This window comes from Fusarium phalaenopsidis (assembly GCF_050370095.1).
Source record: "Fusarium phalaenopsidis strain FUZ10S chromosome Unknown contig_32290, whole genome shotgun sequence".
Taxonomy (NCBI): Eukaryota; Fungi; Ascomycota; class Sordariomycetes; order Hypocreales; family Nectriaceae; genus Fusarium; species Fusarium phalaenopsidis.
The window spans coordinates 267,241-290,099 of NW_028145411.1; the positions used below are offsets into that span (position 1 = coordinate 267,241).

Consider the following 22,859-nt stretch of genomic DNA (forward strand, 5'->3'; position numbering starts at 1 on the left):
TCTCTGAGACGTGAAACCCCCAACAACAGCTGTTGGTACTCCGTAGATAACAGGAGGTTTGGAAACCGGCCCGGTCCCCCGTGCTAAGTTTCTTTTGCACTTGACTGTTCTTTCTGTTGAGTTACTCTGAGGCCCCCGCCCCCTGGCCTTATGCAGCTTTTTGACCAAGGTCAGTAAAAGGTAGTGGGTCTATCCCTCGCTGGGCTCGCCTCTAATTTAGGCGCCTCTGCATGGCAGCTCGCTAAGCGGCAGTGGCAACAGTGGCTGGCTCGGGAAACGAGACGTCACGATCGGGGCTTGACCAGGGTATTTGCTGAGTCGATGAGGTACCGATGCCCACACGTTGGAAGAACCTCGATGGCACACTACCACGGCTCTATCTGAGACTCATGCCTGATGAATTATTAGGGCAAATGCGTTGGAAATATGGTGAATTACAGGGCGACGCCATGTCCAGGTGTTAGCCCGTCGTCAGCACTGGAGGATCGTGGGGGGTGGGTGGCTGGGGTCGGCCGCTGACGTTAATGGCTTGTTTAGTTCGTTTTGGAGGCGGCGCCTCAGAGAATAATCTCCGCAACTTTGCGCCCCAATATCCACAATATGCCTCATTCTCCGTCTACGTTCAGGTGTTATCGTTAGTAGCATTTTTGATGGATATCATCAGCAATGGACTCGCTCAGTGGCTCTCTCGTAAAGCGGGCGAGGTAGTCGGTCTACAAGCCGTCGAACTTGACCAACTGACAGAAAGACCTAGCGCAACGGGGTCAATCTGGTGTGTGAATTCTGTTTGAGGCTTCATCTGGACTGCACATCTTCGATCAACGTCCGGGACAAGAGCCTCAATCGTCAAGCGGAGCGCAGGCCGACACATGGACTTGTCCGATGCTTCTCCACCAAGGTAGTAGATCAACCAAGACGCAGAAACACGAGACGAAACTACCACTACCGGAATTTGAGGCAAGTCTGAGCCTCCGATCGATGTGCGAGCAGCAGGAGTCTTTGATCAGCCGTCATCAGGTAGTACCATCTGCTATTTTGGTGACATATTTGCTCTTCTACCTCCGCCATAGTTTCACGTACAAAATCAATCAACCTTGGGTTCAAACTGTAACCATGCTCTGCTTTTGTTTCTCACCACAAGTATAGCGAATCTCGGTCACAGTAGGTAGCCACATGCATTTGGAGCCTTGACGATCTGTTCAACCCAGCACCGGCCCTGCAGGTGCCAGGAATATTGATATATGGATTATAGCTGGGAGAGAGGAGGGAACGATATTGATATCGTGCTTCTTTGGCACTGTTGGTGCCGTCTTCCCTACATCAACCGACTAATTCTTTTAGAGAGCATTTGATAAGATATAGGGCATGAAGACAGCTGCCGAGCGGGCATCTAATCATGCCACTCAAGCTTTGCTAAGCATCGTCATTGCTCATGCATCTTCCACACAACGTGCTACTGCTGTGGAGCCGGTTTGCCGCCAAACTCTAGTCTGTTGGACATATGGGCATTGTACGCGCCCAGTCTTGAGCAACGCATGATCCTGACTGTCTATTATGCCTTGAAGAAGCTGATCACGACTCATTAGATCAAACACTCCTGTTTCTAAGTACTTTCCAGCAAAACAGCCAGCCCTCAACCGAGAACTAGCCTGGCTGTCAAGGCATCATACCGGCTGGGCATCCATGCTCATTCGTCGTACGACACCTGACGGCTGCTGAGAGAGAGCTGCGTCGAAGCTTCTGGGTCGTCACGCGCTCCATGCACTGAATATTAACACCCTAGTTCAAGTGTAAGCAGTGCAAGCACACCATGATACGCAATAGTCATGATTCATGCACCAACACCTGTAGTCGGAGTGTAAGTTGGCTACGAGGCTCGTGATCGCATCGCGGGCCGCCCCATATGACGCTCATCGTCGCGCCTTGGAGCCTTGTTGAAGACAGATCAGCTGCCGCTGTCTAGGGCAGTTGGCGAGACTGGGATTGTTACGCATGAGTTATCGCGACTTACTTAGAAAGGTGAGAGATAACAGCATTCCGGTAAGGCAACTGCACAAAGAAGAAAACGGAGAGTGGTTTCGTAGGCCATTAGTTCGTTTGTCCCTAGAATACCAACAACCAAATTGAGTGATGTGGCAGCAGATGGCAGGAGTTTACCAGGGTTCATATTAAAAGTCTTTCAGAACCCCCGGTGGTAATTGTCGACCTTATTGCTCAGGGGCCTGTTCAAGTTATCAATATCGTGCATGTAAACGAAGGCTGGCGATTACAAAAAGAAGCAAGGATAAAGTCATAAAGTCAGTTACACAACTAGGCACATCCCCTTCAGGTTATCAGCATTTTGAAAACGTGAGCTGGCTTGCTAGAATTAGAGACATGAGGCGGTGGTAAAGAGACTAGATATAGTGTATGGGCCTTGATAGGCTACCAGCAGTAGTAGGATCGCCTTTTCTAACATGGAGTGTACGGAGATGATCAAACACTACTTGATCGAGCTGACCAGCTTTCTACACCATCATGAGGTCACCAGACAGCAAGCAATGACACAAGGATTGCCCCCAGCACCAAGCCATTTCCAGTCTCCAACATCGCTCCTGCATTCTTAGAGCTAGACTCCGTAGCCTTGCTCTTACTCTCTGAAGAGCTTTCGGTGGGGATTGACGTAGACTTGCTCCCACTAGAATCTCCCTTGCTTCCAGAACTGGCTTTATCAGCAGCGGCTGTGATGGTATAGACAACGCCATCGCCTCCATTAGTGTATGTGAATATATGGCCGCTTGCTGGAGCTGTGACCGTGCCTGGACCATTACTCAAGGTAGCTGTACCGGTCTTGAGCGAATCATCAGGCTTGAAAAAGGTGCTAACGCCATCCAGCGAGAACGAGAGATCGGAACGACAATCATAGGTATCCATGTACTTTCCGCACGTATCGAATTGGACGTTCAATTGTGACTCGAGCTGGGAAATCTCGGCGAGTCCGGCAAACTTGGGATCGGTGTCAGGACAGATCTCGACAATACTAGCGGGTGTTAGTAGTGTTTGAAACTCGGAGTGAATTCGTGCTTGCCTTGAAAGAGCTCCACTGATTTCACAACAGGAGCAGCCTTGCATTCGCTGCAGGTTGCTTCCCGCATCGGCAGAATCGGAGTTGTCCGAACACGTTTCCGTCTGTTGAATGGCATCGTGAATGGCGAGATAAACCTTGCCAAGATTGCACGAACAGGAGCTGGGGGCCTGCTTGGGAGCGGGAAAGTATGGGACGGGGAGTTTCGCGATTGGACAGTTCTGGAGGTAAGAGACGATGTACTCCTGATAGTCGCATTCCCAGACTTTATTCCAACAGAAAGCGGCGTAGCAGTTGTAGTTGTTGACGTAGTCTTGACAGCCACACGCGAGGATCTCCTTTTGGCTGTCGTCCCGATGGGCCTGATTGATGCAACTTGTTGTCTTCTTGTCCGCATCACTTTGGCAACTCTCGAATCCTGCTGCGTCGGCACAACCCGTGCTCTTTAGGCTCACGTCTGCAGCCGTGGCTACCACAGCGAAGCCGAGGAGCAAAAGGCGATGTGCTTGTACCATGTTGGCGGACTCGAATCGGGGGAGGGGCGATGAAATGGAGATCGAGGCTCACGGTTGAGCATGGGCTCTGTTCTTATTAATATACTTAACTAAACGGTGCGGCTGAGCTTTGGCAGCCAACCGAGCTGACGATGGAGGTCCAAGGATCAAGCATATCAGCAGGCTCGAAGCTTCACCAGATTCGGTTACCTTTACCGCACCTCATTCCGTCAAATACGGCCGGCAATTATCCCTACTGGTTCCAGAGTCGCGAATGAAGCCCGGAGTTGTCGTTTTGAAAAGTCCGGGGCCGAGATATCCGAAATCTGCCTCGTTAGAACTGAAGGTGCAGGACACTAATGCGTTTTAGTCCCGTGTTGATATTGGGCCCCATAACAGCCGTGCCGCGATTCCGGCCGGACAGGTATGCGGAATCGAATCCGAACCGACGATCCATACTCTAGCTGAGCCTCTAATTACTGGAAAATCTATTCTTAGTTTAAATGATAGAAAAAGAGGGGTTGATGTGGATGAAGAGGTCGAGTTAGTGATTGAGGTGGGTGTCGGAGAGGAGGAGAAAGGGACAATTCCGAGATGGGAACAAACTAGCAGCAGCGTATACGCAGCGGGCAGAAGGTTAAAATAACACGTTAAGGGTAAAACTTAAATAAATCCCTATCAAGATATTTCAAAGTTTATGTTTGTTTTTAAATCCTGGAGCAAGGCTACTAATCATATATTTACAAACTATAATATACCTATACAGGAAAATCACAACTTGACTTACCTATGCATTGACTCTGGTATCTTATTTATCAGGTGGTCCGGTATGGTAGCTCACAGAGCTTACCGACTAGGATCAAAAATAGTTCCCCTCTAACGATGGGCTGCCTGGACCACATACTTAGACTTGCACAAGTGAGGCAGCAGATGAGGCGCCATCTTGTGCTTGGCTGGTAGGTGCTACCTGAGTAGATGAACTTTGTCGAACCGTTTGTCAAAGCAAGGCGGCAGGAAATCGCCTGATTTGATGAGATATGGATAGACAGAAGAGTTAAGTCAGACGGGTATTCAAGTCTGGGAACAAGGGCAATTCATGTCCGTCCTTCAGCCTTGCTAGCCTAGGGAGCTTCTAGTTGGCATAAAAGGCGCCGGATTTCTTCACTTTAGCTAACACAGAAAGAGGCTTCGTCGGAAAATACCTCACCAATGAGTGAACCTAAATTTAACTGGCAGAACGGCAGTGGAACCAACTTATACCGAGCGGGCAAAGAGGGGAGAGCCAACCCCATCTAATATTGGTCGCTTTCATGGCTGCTTTCCGTAGTTAGACGGCAGGACATGTGAATCTCAACGGGGGGATCTTAGACTAGACACTATACAATAGCCCCTAGGGTGACAGACACTCTCGTCGACTGTGCGACGTGGGAAGCAATTTCCACTCTTCGGGCCCACCTGTGAGGGGACATGTTGGGAACTTGGTAAATACTCGGAACGGGAGTGGAGGGAACTTTAGTCAGAGGCAACTGGACTATAAAATCAGCCGGATGGCAAATCACAGTCCATAACTAGATCAATCTCTTTCCACTGTATAGAACTTCCATGAGAGTCTTCAACGCACTATGATGTCTCAAGCGAAAGTTGCACTCGTCACAGCCGCCAGCAGTGGGCTCGGCGCCGCCATTGCCCGCATGTTAGCCGTTGATCTCTGCATGAATGTGGTTATCAACTTCAACAGCAACGCATCGCGTGCAGAACACCTTGCGAAAAGTATACAAGACGAATTCAATACGACGCACACCAAAGGTCAAGTATCGATTCAATCCATACAAGCGGACATGTGCGACAAGTCCCAAGTCAAATCTCTTGTCACAGATGCAGCCGCCAGATTTGGAGGTCGCCTGGACATCGTCATCTCCAACGTCGGATGGACTCGCATGCGTAACTTCTCAGACTTGGACGACAATATTGATGAAGACGATTGGGACCGCTGCTTCACTGCCAACGTGAAAAGTCATCTATGGCTCTTCCATGCGGCAAAGAAGTATCTCGAAGAAAGCAACTTGCGAGACGCTGGAGCTGCAGCGTTTGTAAGCACAGCGAGCTTGGCAGGAGTCAAACCCAGCGGGAGCAGTGTGGTAATTTGTCCTATTTCTTAACAGGTATCATCAATGGCTGATTGCTCCTGGTACGCTCTCGTAGCCTTACGCAGTCACGAAGTCGGCGCAGATTCACCTTGGCATGTGTCTCGCTACTCTGGCAGCTCCATCTATAAGAGTCAACACCATATCTCCTGGAATTCTACTCACGGTCAGTCCGGTCCTGTTGCAGGTGATACGCACAATTACTCACCTATCCAGGAATGGGGCCTTTCGTTCCCACCTCAGCGGCTTGAACTTGCTCGGAAATCCAACAAGCTGAATCGATTCGCTACAGTAGAGGATGTTGTGCAGCAAGTTAAAGTCTTTGTGGTGTCCAAGTCGGTGACTGGTCAGAATGCCATTATTGATGCAGGCTTCACCCTTTGACAAGTATACAAATACGGTTATGGGTGGAGGGAGGTCTTTGATCGAAGGGTGTTGAAGGCGCAGTCGAGATTGAAGGCAGTATAAGTGTAGATGCAAGAGTTGAAGTAGATAGCGAGAGTCTGGGGGACAGGCTGCCATTTCTACCCTCTTCAAGAGGAGAGAAGCTGGCTTCATTAGATTTGGCTGTCATTGAAGACTACTGGATTATGATCTGAATCAAAAGGGTTTGCTCAATAGCTGCCTAATAGCTATCTAGTATCGAGACACACGTAAAACCACACCTTCACGCGGTTTCTTGATGTTCGCCTTCTCACTCCAAGGCAGGGTCATCTCATACAGGTTGGGATGTGTGTAGTTCCTACTCTATGATACTCGGAGTGACTGTTGCTTACAGCCATTGCCGAATCGGTGAAGTTGCGGGATGAAAGTGGGCTGGCGAATTAGCCCCCAGATGCTGGTGCAATGGGGGAGGGCCGCCCACATTTCCGATCCCCTCCCCCTCAAAGCCGACCAGGCCGCACAGAGCTCTGATAGACCTAGGCGACACAACGACGAGATACAGACATGCCTGAAGTTGATGAGAATAGGCAATAACAATAAAAGACGAAGATCCTGTATCCTTGTCTACATAATAACATCGTGAAAATTCACAAGCACTCCCTGATCTGGCTAGTTACCCTCTTATCACGCCAAAGCAATCATGACCCGTACATACGTTAAGCGACCCGCTGCTTCTGGTGCATCTAGGACCAAAACAAACGGATCACCGGTTGATGTAGCGGGAATAGTGAAAGGAGTGATCGACACCGTTCGTCAGCAGGGCGACGGCGCTGTTCGTCGATACAGCGAGCAGTTCGACAAATGGTCCCCTGTCAGCTTCGAGTTATCCAGGGAGGATATCGAGCAAGTCATAGCCGAGCTCCCGGAGCAGGTGATCCAAGACATCAAAACGGTTCAGGCAAATGTGCGAAAATTTGCCGAGGCCCAGAAGGACTCACTGAAGGAGTTTGAACTCGAAATGGCACCTGGCGTCTTGCTGGGCCAAAAAAACAACCCAATTGACTCGGTCGGCGCGTGAGTTCTCTTGGCCGCCCACTCGCTTATCAAGATATATTGGGGCTGACTGTTGACACAGATATATCCCGGGCGGGCGCTATCCATTGCTAGCATCGGCTCACATGACTATCCTCACCGCCAAGGTAGCTGGTGTGAGGAACGTCGTAGCCTGTACGCCCCCAGCCGCAGGCAAGCTTCCTCTGGCAACAGTCGCTGCCATGCATCTCGCAGGAGCAGACCAGATATTCATTCTCGGCGGCATCCAGGCTATCGCAGCCATGGCCGTCGGAACCGAGACAATCCCAAAAGTGGACTTTATCGCTGGCCCAGGGAATGCCTTTGTTGCTGAAGCCAAGAGGCAGTTGTTTGGCGAGATTGGCATCGACCTCTTCGCTGGGCCGACCGAGGTGTTGATTGTCGCTGATGAGACGGCTGATCCGTACACCGTCGCCACAGATCTCCTTAGTCAAGCTGAGCACGGGCCGGACACGCCAGCTGTTCTGATAACCACTTCGGAGGATCTAGCCAAGCGTACTATAGAGTACTGCGATCAACAATTGGCCACTTTGAAGACGGCAGCGGTGGCCAGTGTTTCATGGCAGAACTTTGGTGAGGTGATTGTCACTGACACCATCGATGAGGCTTATCAAGTTGCCGATGGGTTCGCGTCAGAGCATGTTCAGATCCTCACAGCAAACCCCAGAGACGCCCTCACCAAGATGCAGCATTATGGCGCTCTTTTTCTCGGGTCTATGACTTGCGTCTCGTTCGGTGACAAGGTGGGCAGACACCCCGACGCCTTTCAACTACTCTCCCATCATGGATACTAATATCTTTCGCATAGTGCATCGGAACCAACCATGTTCTGCCTACCAAGCATGCAGCTAGGTACACTGGAGGGCTATGGGTGGGAAAGTTTCTCCGTACCGTCACCTATCAGGAGGTCACATCTGCTGAAGAGAGCGGCAAGCTTGGTCGCCTTTGTGGCAGAGCTGCTAGAGTAGAGCTTTTCGAGGGTCATGCGAGATCGGGGGACATCCGCGCAAGCCTGTACCTAAAGGATAAGTTTGACTGGGTCAAACCATAGGAAGATCGGGCTCAATAAGTAATAGGGGTTTCCATTCAGAAGAAGCATTTTGTATACATCAATCTCTAGCTGTTTTATCTCGGGTTGCCTATGATTAAATTGCCATAAAATGCCAGTGACCTGAGCCTTTCCTAAAGTTTCCATGCCGTTAAAGATCTGTACTTGAATCAACCAAAGCTTTCTGGCTCAGTTATCCCATCAAGGGCCGGGCTTAAGCTATAACAAAGAACATATTTTGAATCAACTACTCCTAGACCTTTACTAAAAGTGCAACATGTAATTCAACTGTCTCATATCTATGTTGAGGAGTGCACGCCAAGTGTGCATTGTGGCTTCGATACTTCCCTCAATATTCCAGATAATTATTGTAGGGGAAAGAATGTTGGCTGACAGTCTCTCATGCACCCCCACGAAGCTTGCCTAACAATTGTAGCTTGCCTGGAAGCACGGGCGAGGTGTTGAGCGAGTCTTCTTCCGCTACTCGAAATTCCTGCGTTCGGAACCATGCCTCGCCCGCCTCGGAATGTGGACTCGTTCCGGTGGGGGGTCAGAACGATGGCCGAGTGTGGGCAAGCCTCAACAGCCCATCGGCCCCCTGAAACCACCCGCAATTGCCGCTTTCCCGTACTATTTTGGGGGTATTTCAGTGGCATCTGGATCTGGGTTGGAAACATTCTGGCCATGCACATTAGTTACCCCTTTTGGATCAAAGTCTTCAAACGCAATGGCCTCATCAGACAGCACGCGCAAGGATATCAGATCAATCCAGCGGTTCATCACCACGCACACATCCGATGGCAAAACTACCTTTTCTGATGCCATATCAGAGGAGGCCCCCTTTCAGACTCTTCCTGACAACGTCGACTTTGCCCTCTGCTACGCCACGGACCAGTTTCCCGTCGCGCTAGAAGATGGCCGAGACATTGACACCTACCAACATTATACCCAGAACCTACCTGGTATAACCATCCCATCGGGCACTGTCTTGAGAGTAGTAGACATGCCCTCAGGTGCATTATCTCCGATGCATCGCACTATCAGCCTGGATTTTGGAACCGTCCTCGAAGGCGAAGTCGACTTGATCCTGGACTCCGGGGAAAAGCGGACCATGAAGAGGGGCGATATTTCCGTCCAGAGAGGAACAAACCACGCTTGGAAGAATAGGAGTAACACGTCATGGGCAAGAATGTTGTATGTTTTACAACCGGCTGAGCGTCTAGTAGTTGGGGGCAAGGAAATGACGGACAACTCGACGGACACAATTCCGGGGTATGGCGAGGATTGAAACGCAGACGAAGGCTATCATAGCTAGATAGACAGAATTTGTTTCTCAATCTCAAGCTGCCTCTTCTGGTCATAATAGAGGCTTTGCTGCTGGCGAAAATTCCTAATAAACTTGGCTTACAATCAAGTCTTTGGAAATAGACAGCTGTATTTGAGTCAACTGCGTAAAAGACCATTTGTTGTCTCCAGCGACAGTAAAGTTGTCTGCAGTCAACAGACACTGTGACCATCAATGTTCACCTCCAAACTCATAAACGAACATGTCGTCTCTCTACCTGCCTACGGTGTGTTTCCAAAGCCTACAGGCGACCTACGACCAAAAGTATTTCATCACCATGTTACTTTACCAAACGGGTTCATATGGATAAGCATACGTTTATGATGCGGAGCCTGAGGAACTTGAAGTTCATAAATCCTTGCTCGTAGTTAGACTGGTGAGGCGAGGAAACAACGGACTGAGCTAAAACATACCCTCCATAGAATGTATCTTTTCGATAAGGGCCGTAAGTCACCGACACTGGCACTTTTTCAACCTGCTCTGTAGATTTCGGGCGATAGACATTGCACCTCACGAGTCCCTCGTTTGACTGGAGCGTTATTGTCGCATTCTGCTCATACACATAGGGGAATGAATCAGCTTCCACCGTGTGTAGATCGTGACAGATTTCTGTCGGCATGTTTGTTGAACCTTGGAGCAAAGCGTCTACAGCGCGGAGCTTGAAGCTATGATTGTCAATACTCAGTGACTGTGTCAATCGATATGGTGTATTATCTCTCAGTCTCTAGGTCTCTCTCTACGTCTCGTGCTACAAACTCGAGGAGGTCCGCTCGGCCCCTCCCCCGTATCCCCGGGCATGTCCACCCGGACGGGGCCGAGGTGGAGAGACAATACGCGACGTGCTCTATCCAGATACTGGTTGTATCAAGCTGCGCGGTAGTCTCGGATGCTTGTAGCGGCCCGCCCGAGATTGCCGAGCAGCTGTTGAAGATTCTCAACCAGAGGCGGAAGAGCCTCGCAGTGTGCAAAGTTGGCCCCCAAAATCCCAACAACATTGTCAACAACCGCTTCTTGGTCCATCAGTGAGATAGACACGTCGTCGCTTTGCGAAGAATGCGGTCTGATTGAAACCATGGCTGGTTTTCCGCGACCAATAAACCTCTGTATGGTCGGCGAGTCGGGCCCATTCAGACAGACGGCTGTGCCTGTTGGCTGTAACGATTGCTCCCTGTCAACACCATTGACTTGCGATACTACCGCGTAAGCCCATAGGGTAAGGTTTGCTTGGTAGAGGGCAATAGTATAGAATCCTCGAAGCTGTGCTGGTGCGAATTGCTCTGCTGCTCGCAGGACCTGGCCAGCATGCCAGATGGCCTTCCTCGCCTCCTCGCTGCTAGCCCAGTCCGAGAGTAAGGGTAATGCGTGGCGTGCATCATTCTGGTCTCCCTTGCCTGCGAAGAGTTCGACCTCCTCGAATGGCATGTGCAGGTGCATCTGGACTAGTTCGTACAGTAGTGTAGATGACGCATCATGTGAGGGTGTTTCCTCTTCCGGCATGTTCAAGACAAAGCATTTGAGAGTCTGCAATATCTCTTGGTGCCGAAGCTTGGATGCTGCATCAGAGTGTTTTGGCTTGCCCAGCATGGCATCCGTCTGGAGGCCTTGCCAAACCATGCCCCAGATCCCGCAGAGTATGATCAGCCGACAGAAGGAGACGTCATACGTGTCGTCAATCTCGGCAGACTCTCGAAGGTATACCAGCAGGCTCAGCCTGTTTTCGTCACGTTCTTTTCTCAGGTACTGAGCCTTCCACGCTTCCGCATTCGGGGCAAGCCACAAGTCTCTTGACTCAGGCATTGGCGTCTTAAACTCGGAAAAGGATAACAAAGGCTGGGTTGACATGCCGATACTGACTTGGGTGTCCATGATGAATGTGTGGTATACTAGTCGGTTGGAGCTCTCTTGTTCAATCCAAACTAGCCACTTCTTTTGCAAAACATCACCCACATCCTCCGGTAACGGAGGGGAAGCGGATCGATCAGCTCTGCCAAATTTACCACCTCGTCGTAGCATCTACAACTCATTTAGTATGCAAAAACCTACCACTCGAGATATTGAAAGAAGAAATACCGTGTATGGCATCTGGCGCTGGCTCTCTGCAATCTCCATCTTCCTCTTAAGACCGCTCCACAGCCCCATCTCAATATCAAGGACAAAAGCCTGTAAAGCGTCCAGAGCTCTCGTCAATGAGTTGGCTTGCTCAAACATCTTGGGCAGCGATACGCGCACCACCTCATGAAGAGAGAATCCTAGTGAATGCAGGACCTTAGAGTCGGCAAATGTAGTTGCAATGTTGGCGAGAGCCAAGATAAACTCAGGGCCTTGCTCATTGGGTTCGAACGAGGGACCATGAATGAAAGAGTCGGGTTGGTTCCGATGATGAGTGAAGAAGCTCTGGATGAGCTTGGATAATATCTCGGGAGTGGGAAATGCTCGGATTATGGCGAGCTTGCTCTCGGGTTTGCAAGCATTCAGCGTCAGCAGCAGCATCTGGTCTCTGAGGCTGCTATGAAGCGGGCTGAATTGTTGAGAGGGGTTTTCATCGAGACTCGACAAGATTATAGGATCATGTGGACTCTCCCCAAGGACGGAGAGAGCCTTGGTGTTCGAATTGATATGATCCCGCTGAGTAGGCTCCCACATGCCCAATGCAGATTCCTTGTAGGCTGCATGGCCTAGTGCAAGAGGTCGACCATCAGAGTCAAGTTTCTGGAGTTGTGTGGGAACAACGACAGAAGATTTGGGTTCTAGCGAGATTCCATTATAATAGAATGAAGGGCTGCACGGTAAATCACCGAGGCCCATGGCAACATCGTCAAACCTCATGTCACTGTCAGCCCTGAAGTCTAACAGACCGTGAGATTGAAGCGGATCATATGCAGGGTCGATGCTAGTCCAATCGATTTGCTCGATCGAACGGCCAGGGTCTCCATGTGTCGGTGTCATGACGCCTCGTAAGAAGGTTGAAAAGTCATGGTCAAGAAAAGGCAAGCGATTGGACTGCTCAAGTATGGATAACGGCTGCATTTGGTCTACTTGATCCCCTAATCAGCATGTGAGGCGGATAAAACAAAAATTATTTATACTCACCGTCCGTCGTTTCTGATCTGGCTTGTGTTATACGCTTCTCTCCAACAACGATACTCCGCGCTTCCCGTTCACAGTGGATGCCTTTAGAGACACAGCGCTTGCAAGATGCGTCCTCGTCGCACTTGAGTTTTGATGCTGCACATGCTTTGCATGCTTGGGAGACTCGAGGTGCGAGAGCCGAGGCACGCTTCTGTCGCTTGCTTCCAGGCTCACTGGGGTCGTGACATGTTGCATGGCGTTTGAGTAGATCTCTGTTTGCGTCGAATCAGCGTGTTGCTTGATTTTAGGGAGCGGCTAGCACCGACTGTCGTCCAAATGCCTTGTCGCACACCTCGCATCGAAACGGTCTATCCTGCAAGTCTTTGAGGTTTCAGCTGGAGGTTCGCGGGAAGAGGGGCGACTAACGAGATCGAATGTGACGTGTGAGATGATCGACACGTCCAAAGGTTCGCTGGCAATAGGAACACTGAAAGTGGTTGCGTTGAGTCACTGAGGAAGGTTGCTTTTCCTGTGAAGCGTCCATGGTCCCTGGCATGTCGAAGGACACATATGAGGTCTGTGCCTCGACAGGGAAGAAGATGCCATTTGATATGGTCCTGAGGCATCCGGACCCTTGCCGTCTGGAATGCCGAGTGTGACTGAAGGAGGAGGGTACCCCGCAAAACCCCAGATCGCGTCGGGAGTCCACACAAGTATGGAGGTTTGACAACCAATCATCTTCTCTTAGAAGCATCCTCATCTCGCCAATTGGCAGGGGTTTCTATCCAATCGTTAGACCGGAAACTGATCCGCAAGGTTCCTGACTTGTACTAGCTTACATCGCCTGTGAAAAGCGACTCGAGTGAATGAAGTCGGAAGCGGAAGACGACACCACTCACCAACATCTGAAAACTAATTTTTTTTTTATGATCAACTGCCACTTATCTACAACAACCTATAAAATCGACGTGCTATTTAATATGGACTTCTCATACTGCAAAAGAAATATCTCGGTAGTGTGAATATTCCCCATGATGATTTCTTGCTGAAATTTGCTGGCTATAGGGTAATAATCTTGACAGGGTTCGAGTAACTACCTATACATTTTGCAGACCATCGACACCGCTCTTGTCTCCTTCATCTAGATAACCAGCAATTACTCCACGAGAATCCCACTTCTTCCTGATATCCATCAATCGTTTTCCCTGCTCCTGCCCCCAGAACCTTGTCAAACGCTTCTGGAAGTCAGAGTCTCCCAGATACGCTCCATCAGATTTACTCTTGACCTGGTCCATGATCTTCGTAAGCCAGGATTGACACTCGAGGTCTTTGGATTCGTCTTCCCAAATAACGTAAGTGGCAAAGTAGTGATCGGTCTGCATGGAGAGAGCCATGTCTTCCATGGTGCCATCCTCAACACTTCGCCCTGAGCCCGGTGCCATCGAGTACCATAACGAGAAAGACTTTTTGGTAGGTAACGAAGTGAAAGACTCTTTGAGTAGGGAGACGACATCTGCATCATTATTGACGTAACAGTTGTCGACCGCATACCTGTGGCCATCTGGGTTGGCGGCGTGCTGGTCGTCGTATTGTTCAGCAAGTGACGTCGGCTTGCAATACCATGAAATCACATGTCCTGGCGGTGCCGAGTCTTGCGCGGGTTGCAGCGCGGCCCGAGCTTCCTCTTCGCTGTTTTTGAATGTCACGAAGAGGATCGTGATATGCTCTCCCTCTCGTCCTTGTATGTGGTTGCCCACTGCAACAATTTCTGTGCTCTCATCGAAATCAGATGCGAGCTGCGCTTGCTGGTGAGTAACGTGCCAAGGATAATCAATGGGCGTTCAACATACCCCGAGTACCCATGAAAATGCTCTTTCGTAATCCTGCTTCTCGTAGATGTAGATGGAGGATCGCATGTGGGTGAAGGCAGGAATTGTCTGCAAATGAAAGCGGGTTACGACAGCTGGAAATCCTGATAGAAAGTCAGAACTCCAGACTTTTAGTCATAGTGGCATTGCATCGGCTGAGTTACCTGGACCTGCTCCCCGTGCTGCCCAATACAGATCACTATTGTCGTTTCTATCGCAGTGCTTCTTTTCTCCGTTGGCAGTAACCACATCGACAGCCAGAAGCCTTTCGCATGCGAAGCCCCAATTCTTGATGTCCCACGCGTTAGCAGCATCCCGGTGATCAATCTTGCGTAATTACCTTGCAATTCCACCCCATACCCCCTTGTAGCAGAAAACCTCCTAGAGCAACCTCCGGGCAGTGACCGCCGGGAAACATGCGCCCACGTTGTCCCAGCAACTTGTTGACCATTCTTCCTGTCATGCTGGGTGACACTTGCGCCACTCCAGTGTTCTCATCCAAGAGAAAATCATGATACTTGCCCAGGTCAATCAGAATGGCTCCCTCTCTCACACTCCAGGCTGCCCAGCTGTGCCCACCGGACCGTACTGATACTCGTGTCCCTAAAGTACGAGCGAGACGAACAGCATCTACAATATGTTCCTCTCTAGTAGCTTCGACAACTGCGAGCGGCTGCCTCGACGGCCGCCGGTGATTGAAGACACGGCCGACCCTGGCTTTTTCCCAAAGGATGCTGTCTTGCCAAATGATAGGGAAGGAGGAGGGTAGCTGCGAGCGGGCAATCGCGATTTCTTTGTGGTTGACCATGATGAACGAGAATGGAAAGGTTGCTTGTTGATGGCATGTGTCTGGCTGGAAGTGCTGTATGTCGATCAAGATTCTGGTAGCTAAATACTCGCATTAATTTCCACAAGACTAACAAAAAACTGGTTAGCTTAAACTTCAATCCGTGCCCCCCCGGAAAGGGATGGTTACCTAGACGCGGCAAAGGGCGCACACTCATTTGGGCAGCTCGGGACCACTCTCCCACATCCCGAGAACGCGGGGAGAGGCGTCGCATCGCGTCCTCCCCCACATCCAGAAACGGCTAAGAAGGACGATGACCGGTCTAAAAGAATGCACGGGGGTTAATAATTGAGACTGATGACAATCGTGGTAACGAGGCATCCATTTCAACAATGTCTCTCACGACCAGATACGCTACACCAAACTCCACAGAGCTGGCATCACAAACTCTGCCAGGAAAAGTAGCCATCGTTTCAGGCAGTGACAGCGGCATTGGCTACGCTATTGCGAGAGAGCTCGCGTCCCGCGGAGCACATGTCGCCATCAATTATCCTTTCTCATCTCTTGTGGACAAGGCCAATGAAGCAGCCGCGAGACTGCCAACCAAGTCTATTGCTGTTTGTGCCGACATGAGTACAGTCGACGGTCCCAAAACCTTGGTAGAGTCAGCCGTCCAAGAGTTTGGACGACTGGATATTGTCGTCAACAATGTGGCTATAGCAGTCAACAAGCCATTTGAAGAGCAGACCTTGGACGACTGGGATCTGCTGGTCAACATCAACGGGCGAGCAACCTTTCTGCTTACACAACAAAGTCTCCCCCATCTCACCAAAGGAAGCGGACGAATCGTCAACATCTGCTCGGCGAGCTCACGAGGTCCTCCCCCGTTACAGACTATCTACGCAGGTACAAAGGGCATGGTGGACTCTTTCACAAAATGCTGGGCCAAGGAATTGCCTCCAAAGTACGGCTGCACAGTGAATGCCGTGTCTCCTGGGCCGACTGAGACAGAAGGCTTTCTGGCGGCTGGGGACGAGGCTATGCGTGTTTTGCAGCCAACAATTGATGCCACGCCTGCGGCCAAGCGAATGGGAAAGCCGCATGAGATTGCCTTTGCTGTTGGGTTTCTCTGCGAGGAGCGTGCAAGCTGGGTCAATGGTGTTCATTTAGCTGTCAACGGGGGTCTCCATATTGATTAGCCCTGTTAAATTGAATTGCCTCGACTATGGTTCAACGATGCCTTTGAATGTTTAATTTGGTCCTCCAGCATGTATGTAGTTACTACGAACTCTCACCAGTTCAAGCTGAAATTGACTTACCCAGATAACTCGCATTGAAAGAAATCTTCTGCCGCAACCGCGTAAAGACTTTCTAAGGGTATACGCAACCGAGTCCAGAGGAAAAATGGCCTTGGTACTAATCTGGTGTTCGCTCGGCCAGGTTTAGTGTAAAGACCACTCTTCGAGCCTTGTCAAGTTGGTGCGAAGCTAAGAAATAATACTGCAATTTCTTTCGAGCCGAGCTGATATTGAATCGCACTACTTCCCCTGGCTTCGTCACCTTACGCCCCTGTCAAGGTATCAAAACCCTTTGCACTTTGTAGCCGAGCTCAGAGTTGGAGGCCTGAGGAGTCCCTTATTCGCCAACCTCACGATCCTGGTGCCAATGTGCCAAGCGCTTAACAAAGGGCCAGCTCCAGGTAGCATGACGAATTCGACCACCCCATATGTACATGGGAATCCACATCAAGATAACACTCCCCGAAATTCCCGCCATGGCTCCAAATGCATTGGAATACCCGGACTTTGCAATCCATGGGTTTGTATAGAATGAAAGAAGGAAGCCGAAAGCAGCTGAGTAACGGTAGTCAGTACTAAACACCTACTTCTTACGCAACGCCTATGAGACTCACACTTGAATGCATGCTGTGTCACAGCAAGTTCTCCTGCCACTGGGCGGTAGCCATCGATAGTATAGACCAGGCTGATGTTGGTGGCCTGCACGATTGAGAAGTTCACTATCGAGCCTGTTAGCGCTTTTCTTCCTGATCATGAGTTAACTCACAAAGACCCAAGCCAATGGTAGGCACGATCCAGTGTAATCCCTTATCGATGCCCACTCCATACAGCACAAGAGCAAGTGGAGCAGTAATGAGAGAGATTGATACAGCAGGTAGTCGCATTTCCGGATGTCGTATGCCATCATTGCGCCGAGTTAGCCAGTCAGCCACCATGTCGCTGAACCGGCCACCAAAGAAAGCGCCAATACCGGCTCCCACAGGGCAAGCGATGAAGCAGAGACCAGACTGCCATGCCTCAAAGCCATACAGGGTATTGAAAGCGACAGCAAAGTTGGAAGTAATGGCAACGAGGAATCCAATCGTGACAGACATCATCAGCGTAGCCCAAAGAACCGGAGGAAGGGTTAGGAGGATGATCGGACGGAAGAAGAGCTTGAGAATCGACTCTTGAGTGTGGATGCCACTGAAAAGAGCCAGACTTTGCCAATATGTGCGCTTTGGCGGAAATCTATGAGATGGCTGGCTTGTTGATGCAACTTCGGTTTGGACGACCTCGGGATCAATGTCCTCGGCTTTGGAGCTTTGGTTCATGATGCTCTTGTGCTGAGTGACCGTTCGAGGTTCTTCTGTATCCCCCACACGATTATATCTCGTTTCTGGAAAGGCAAAGATGATCAGGGTGGTGCAGGACCCAATCAAGGCGACGGACACCCAGTAGATGTATCTCCAGTGCAGGTCCTTGGTGATGAGTCCGGCGATGATGATACCACAGCCAACTCCCGCAGACAGTGCGGTAGTGTAGATACTGGAACAATTGTTGGATGAATGATTCTAATCAGGTTACTGGGCCAAAGACTTACGCCATAATGGTGCCTCTCTCATGAAGAAAGAAGAGATCGGAGATTGTCAATGGTGCCAGACACTCGGCAGCGCCCGAAGCAAATCCCATCATGATACGCGCTCCCAATGAACTGTTATATGAAGTAGCACCGCCAGCCCATGCCGAGAAGGCAGTGTAGAGAGCGAACGAGGTAACATATATCGGTCGTCGGCCGAACTTTGCGATGAAGGGCATCCACATCAAGTTCGACATGCCTTGAAGGAGCGCAGTGCTGGTAAAAAAGTACGCAACCTTGGCGATGTTGCCGCTGAGGTCGGGACCTGGAGGACCGAAGAAGTCTGTGGTGATGCTTATGAGAGCGACGGATGGGCCAGCCGCCAGGAAGTTGCTGAAGAAGATGGCGAACGAGACGAGGACGGCAAGGTAGACGCGGTACGGCTTCGACCTGTGTACGATCCACGAGGTTAGCGGTGTAACTTCAGGTGAAGACATATTCATTGGGGATACGAACCAATTCAAAGGGTCATTGGGGTCGTCTGTTGGTGTTGGAATGAGGATGATGTCGTTGGTTTCTTCATGACGAAGACGGAGCTCTCCAAGAGTATTCTCCTGTCGCGTCGTGGTTTCGGCGACCTTGCCGCCTTCAGCAGTGATTGTTGACATAGTGTCAGGTGTCACCAAGACAGACGTAGTTGGATGATGATTGACAATAAATCAGAAAGATGTGATTAATTGATCGAATCGGGAGGACCATCGGTGAAGGTTAAGATGGCTGGGGAGCGTAACGGATGGATGTATTTATCACCTTGCAGAGATGGTGGTGAGGTCGAGACAGTCTGAGATTTGCCTCTGCGACGAATGAAAGAAGGGTGAACAACCGGTGACCCTGACCATGCTCGGTACGCGCGGATGAGGGGAGGATCAGATCCTGGGGTCGTGGCTTGGCCCCGAGCGTGAGCCCCATGGGGTTGCCCAGAGCGGTCTAGGCCGTTCTGAAAGCCGAGAAACCCTAATAGACTCCTGAATTGTTACAGAGGTGCGGCAATAGGGATTCTACCAGCGGCTGGTCACAGTCACAAGGATCGAAATAGGAACAGAAGAGAGCAATTAGCAGTGAAGCATCACTCTTTTTTTTTTTTTTTTTTTTTTCGATTTCTTTCTTAATAAACGGGTCTCTATGGGCGAATAACTAGGCCTCATGAGACCGCTCACTCGTTATACCCCCAAGTCTCTTGCGGTCAAGTATCAGAACCACCAGAAAAGACACCAAGGCTGTCTCCACTGTTCGTACACCTCATCTGCAACAAGGAGTACTATGATACACCGAATGCAAGCAAGAGACACTCCTTCTTCACCTTTCGGGGGATAACAGTTTCGGGGCTGGTCCCCCCGAAAGCAATGGACCACATACCGAGTTGACGGAGACTCAATCCCCCTCATTACCGAAACCCCTCATTGCCGGCCCCCCATTTGGGCCCCCACAACAAGAGGTGACAGGAAGATGGTGGGCCGGGGCCATAGCAACTATCGATTGCCACCACCGGTAGCATTAATGCTACCGGCAATGAACTTGGTTGAACCCAGCATTTCTGGGGTATTGGCTTGTTGCGCCAAGCATGGATTAAATTAGCTAAAAGGCGAACAAGTGGAAGAAGGGAAAGCTCGGCAACACTCACAGCTAAAGTGTTTATCTTGCACCCAAGAGAATCCACCACCGACCTCAAGATGGCCACTACCCAATCTCAAGTCACCAATGGCACAAACGGCGTCAACGGCGCATCTAGAAGCACGGCCAACGGCTCTTCATCAATTACCAGCTCCGATGGACTGCATATCATCATTGTCGGAGCCGGCATAGGAGGCCTCACTGCTGCCATATACCTCCGAAAGCAAGGCCATCATGTCACTCTCCTAGAACAGTCCCGCTTCGCCAACGACGTAGGGGCAGCCATGCACCTCGCGCCCAATGCCAATGGATTGTTGCGTCGCGTTGGCCTATATGCAGAGGACATTGGCGCGAATCTATTTGAACGGGCAAGTCGTCTTGCTGGAGTTGAAACTTGACAGAAGCTAACTAGAGATTTCTTCGCGCAGATAACCGAGTTTAATGCAAATAACGAGCAACTGCGCGATGTTGACCTTACAGAATCAAACAAGCAATGGCAGCATCCCTGGCATTTGGTGCATCGAGTACGCCTTCATGAAGAGTTGAAGCGTCGGGCTACTTCTCACGACGGCCCTGGTGTGCCAGCACAGCTACGGACTTGTAGCCGTGTCGTGGACGTTGACCCTGAATCGGCGACAGTCTGGCTAGAGAGCGGAGATAAGATCCAAGGGGACCTCGTAATCGGCGCAGACGGTGTTCACGTAAGTGATGACCTCCTACTATGCCCTTTTCAACACTAATCCATGGTGCCTCTCCTTCAAAATAGTCCAAGTCCCGCTCCAAGGTTGTGGGCAGAGAAGTGAAGCCTCATAGCTCAGGCAAGAGTGCATTCCGCTTCCTCGTTCCTCGCCAGGCTGTCCTTGATGATCCAGAGACGGAACGGTTCGCAAAGATCAATGGGCAGCTGATTATTTGGTATGGCTCAGACAGGCGAGTTGTCATGTATCCTTGTGAGGACAATAAACAGTTCAATTTCGTCTGCATTCACCCTCGGGAGGAGAGCGACCCGGGAAGTGTAGAGGGTAGGTTTCCTGTCTCCTGGGTGGCGAACTGCGACTGACGAATAACTAGATTGGAGCACCGACGCCAACAGGTCTATGCTCCTTAAAGTCTACGAGAAATTTGACCCTGCTCTGGTCAATCTTCTAGGCAAGGCAGACGCAAGCTCGCTCAAGGTGTGGGAGTTGCTGGACATGGAGGTCCTCCCATCGTGGACAAAGGATAGGCTGGCACTCCTCGGCGACGCTGCTCATCCATTTCTGCCCCGTAAGTAGACAAGCATACCCGCATAAATGCTTGAAGACTAACTGAGCTTGTTTCCCAGACCAAGGCCAAGGTGCTGGCGTTGCGATTGAAGACGCTGCGTCTTTGGCGGTTGTACTCCCACGTGGTACATTGCCAGAGCAGGTGCCTGAGAGGGTACGGCTTTATCAGGAGTTTCGCCTAGAACGAGCGCACAAGATACAACAGTTTTCTCGCCGAGCTGGGCGTGATTCAGTGGATAAGGATTTTGACAGTGAGATTTTCCAGATCAGGCTTCTTCGAACAAGGACTAACCCTACTTCTCTCAGTGATGGAGTACAGCAACTACAACATGGGCCACGACGAGTGGGATCACTCCACCGACCGCTTCCGAAAATGGGATTGGGCCCAAAAGCCTCATCTATACTGGCGAATGCCCATCTCGTTCGGCCCCTTCCCAGGCCCACGTCAGACCTTCGAAGGCAAGCCGCGAGTTGCCACTCATTCAACGTTCACTACTGCGTCCGTCAAATTCAAGACATCACGCACCGTTCTGCAAAACCTGTTTCCGTCGTTCTCTTTCCGCTTCAAGAGTCCCGGCACAGTTGCGTACGCGAGCGTTTCGCAGACGACGCTGAACAAGATGGAGTGGCTTGGCGGCTCGGGGTATCGCCACATCGGACTGTACATCCATGGTGTTCAGTATGTTCAGAAGGATGGAACAGTGCTGAATGGTACCTTTTTGCCTCTTTTATTCGAAAGCCTTACCGATCCCATCGTCAGTGGCCGGGAAGAACTTGGCATGCCAAAGCTGTATTGTTCCGTCGACATCTGGCGCCGAACAAATAGTTACAGAGTTCAGACTGGATGGCAAGGCGTCCAATTCGGGTCTCTTACACTGGATGGTTTGAGGGAGGCTGACCCGAGCTCCTCTAAGGGTACCATCGGTGGAGAGGACGATGATGGAATCTTCGCCTACAAATATATTCCCAAGGTGGAAGAACGCGGTCAGGCAGATGCGGAATACGCCACCTTTGTGCCCCACGCCGAAGAGTCCAAGGTCGTACCAAGCAAGGTACAGAGAATCTTCACCGCGGACAAGGCGAGCGTCGAGTTTGATCCACATGATTGGGAAGCTTTGCCAACCCTACACCACGTAATATCCAGACTGGCTGAAATCCCGATCTACGAGGTGGTCGGTGGAAAGGTAGTGGAAGGCGTTGGTGTACCGGATGTGTCCAGTGCTCGGAGGATTAATTGATTGATAGGTCTAGTGTTTTGCAGTTATCTTATGCTAAGACAAGATGATATTGTATGAGGAAAAGATTGGACTCCCGATGCTGGGGGATAGTCTACGTACGAAATTGTAGCATCCCAACTAAACACAACTAGCTGCTAGACGATGTTGGCCAACCCACTCTAATGCCACACTCTGCCCTGCTTGGGATGCAATAGTTGAGATCAGGTTCCCTATATAGATGGATAGAGCTTCGTTTCCCATGATTTTCACAACCTGATCCCTTAGCATCACCTTGCAGTCTTTCCTGGCTATTCATATGCTCGTTCAGCATATCATGCTAGATGTAAGCAGACATTTTTCCATGTATTGATCAACTTGGTAAGCTTCACAAGGCTCCTCTAATTGCCATGCACACGCGTGACCCTAAACTATCAATGAAGGCTTAGACCGCTAATAGACCAGGGCTCGTAGGGCGTGAGGGTCGCTTCCTTTGATGTGCGAGACAAAAGTCTTTTCCATAACCCGGACACTCGGGGTCGCACACACGTGGGTTGT

General features: G+C 50.5%; 8 protein-coding genes across 8 annotated transcripts; 4 read left to right on the forward strand and 4 right to left on the reverse strand.

Annotated features, from left to right (window-relative positions):
- Window positions 1-2,523: 2,523 nt before the first annotated feature.
- Window positions 2,524-3,579, reverse strand: LRP88_04274 (uncharacterized protein; the record flags this gene model as incomplete). Its single annotated transcript, XM_083240849.1, has 2 exons — window positions 2,524-3,019; window positions 3,218-3,579. 2 exons carry the CDS (start codon window positions 3,577-3,579, stop codon window positions 2,524-2,526), a joined length of 858 nt encoding a protein of 285 aa, XP_083103379.1.
- A 3,207-nt stretch (window positions 3,580-6,786) lies between these two features.
- On the forward strand, window positions 6,787-8,229 carry LRP88_04275 (histidinol dehydrogenase-domain-containing protein; the record flags this gene model as incomplete). Its single annotated transcript, XM_083240850.1, has 3 exons — window positions 6,787-7,160; window positions 7,222-7,921; window positions 7,987-8,229. The coding sequence occupies 3 exons, from the start codon at window positions 6,787-6,789 to the stop codon at window positions 8,227-8,229; spliced, it is 1,317 nt and encodes a 438-aa protein (XP_083103380.1).
- A 724-nt stretch (window positions 8,230-8,953) lies between these two features.
- LRP88_04276 (cupin domain-containing protein) lies at window positions 8,954-9,514 on the forward strand (the record flags this gene model as incomplete). Its single annotated transcript, XM_083240851.1, has 1 exon — window positions 8,954-9,514. The coding sequence occupies one exon, from the start codon at window positions 8,954-8,956 to the stop codon at window positions 9,512-9,514; it is 561 nt and encodes a 186-aa protein (XP_083103381.1).
- Window positions 9,515-10,435: 921 nt separating this feature from the next.
- LRP88_04277 (uncharacterized protein) lies at window positions 10,436-12,517 on the reverse strand (the record flags this gene model as incomplete). Its single annotated transcript, XM_083240852.1, has 2 exons — window positions 10,436-11,584; window positions 11,642-12,517. The coding sequence occupies 2 exons, from the start codon at window positions 12,515-12,517 to the stop codon at window positions 10,436-10,438; spliced, it is 2,025 nt and encodes a 674-aa protein (XP_083103382.1).
- Window positions 12,518-13,737: 1,220 nt separating this feature from the next.
- LRP88_04278 (FAD-binding oxidoreductase) lies at window positions 13,738-15,385 on the reverse strand (the record flags this gene model as incomplete). The annotated part of the gene is made up of 5 exons (XM_083240853.1): window positions 13,738-14,436; window positions 14,491-14,612; window positions 14,673-14,796; window positions 14,849-15,242; window positions 15,324-15,385. The coding sequence occupies 5 exons, from the start codon at window positions 15,383-15,385 to the stop codon at window positions 13,738-13,740; spliced, it is 1,401 nt and encodes a 466-aa protein (XP_083103383.1).
- Window positions 15,386-15,687: 302 nt separating this feature from the next.
- On the forward strand, window positions 15,688-16,494 carry LRP88_04279 (SDR family NAD(P)-dependent oxidoreductase; the record flags this gene model as incomplete). Its single annotated transcript, XM_083240854.1, has 1 exon — window positions 15,688-16,494. One exon carries the CDS (start codon window positions 15,688-15,690, stop codon window positions 16,492-16,494), a length of 807 nt encoding a protein of 268 aa, XP_083103384.1.
- A 436-nt stretch (window positions 16,495-16,930) lies between these two features.
- LRP88_04280 (uncharacterized protein) lies at window positions 16,931-18,819 on the reverse strand (the record flags this gene model as incomplete). The annotated part of the gene is made up of 5 exons (XM_083240855.1): window positions 16,931-17,148; window positions 17,208-17,321; window positions 17,372-18,120; window positions 18,176-18,601; window positions 18,668-18,819. 5 exons carry the CDS (start codon window positions 18,817-18,819, stop codon window positions 16,931-16,933), a joined length of 1,659 nt encoding a protein of 552 aa, XP_083103385.1.
- Window positions 18,820-19,881: 1,062 nt separating this feature from the next.
- Window positions 19,882-22,325, forward strand: LRP88_04281 (uncharacterized protein; the record flags this gene model as incomplete). The annotated part of the gene is made up of 6 exons (XM_083240856.1): window positions 19,882-20,094; window positions 20,251-20,523; window positions 20,589-20,844; window positions 20,894-21,088; window positions 21,147-21,338; window positions 21,394-22,325. The coding sequence occupies 6 exons, from the start codon at window positions 19,882-19,884 to the stop codon at window positions 22,323-22,325; spliced, it is 2,061 nt and encodes a 686-aa protein (XP_083103386.1).
- Between the last annotated feature and the right edge of the window lie 534 nt (window positions 22,326-22,859).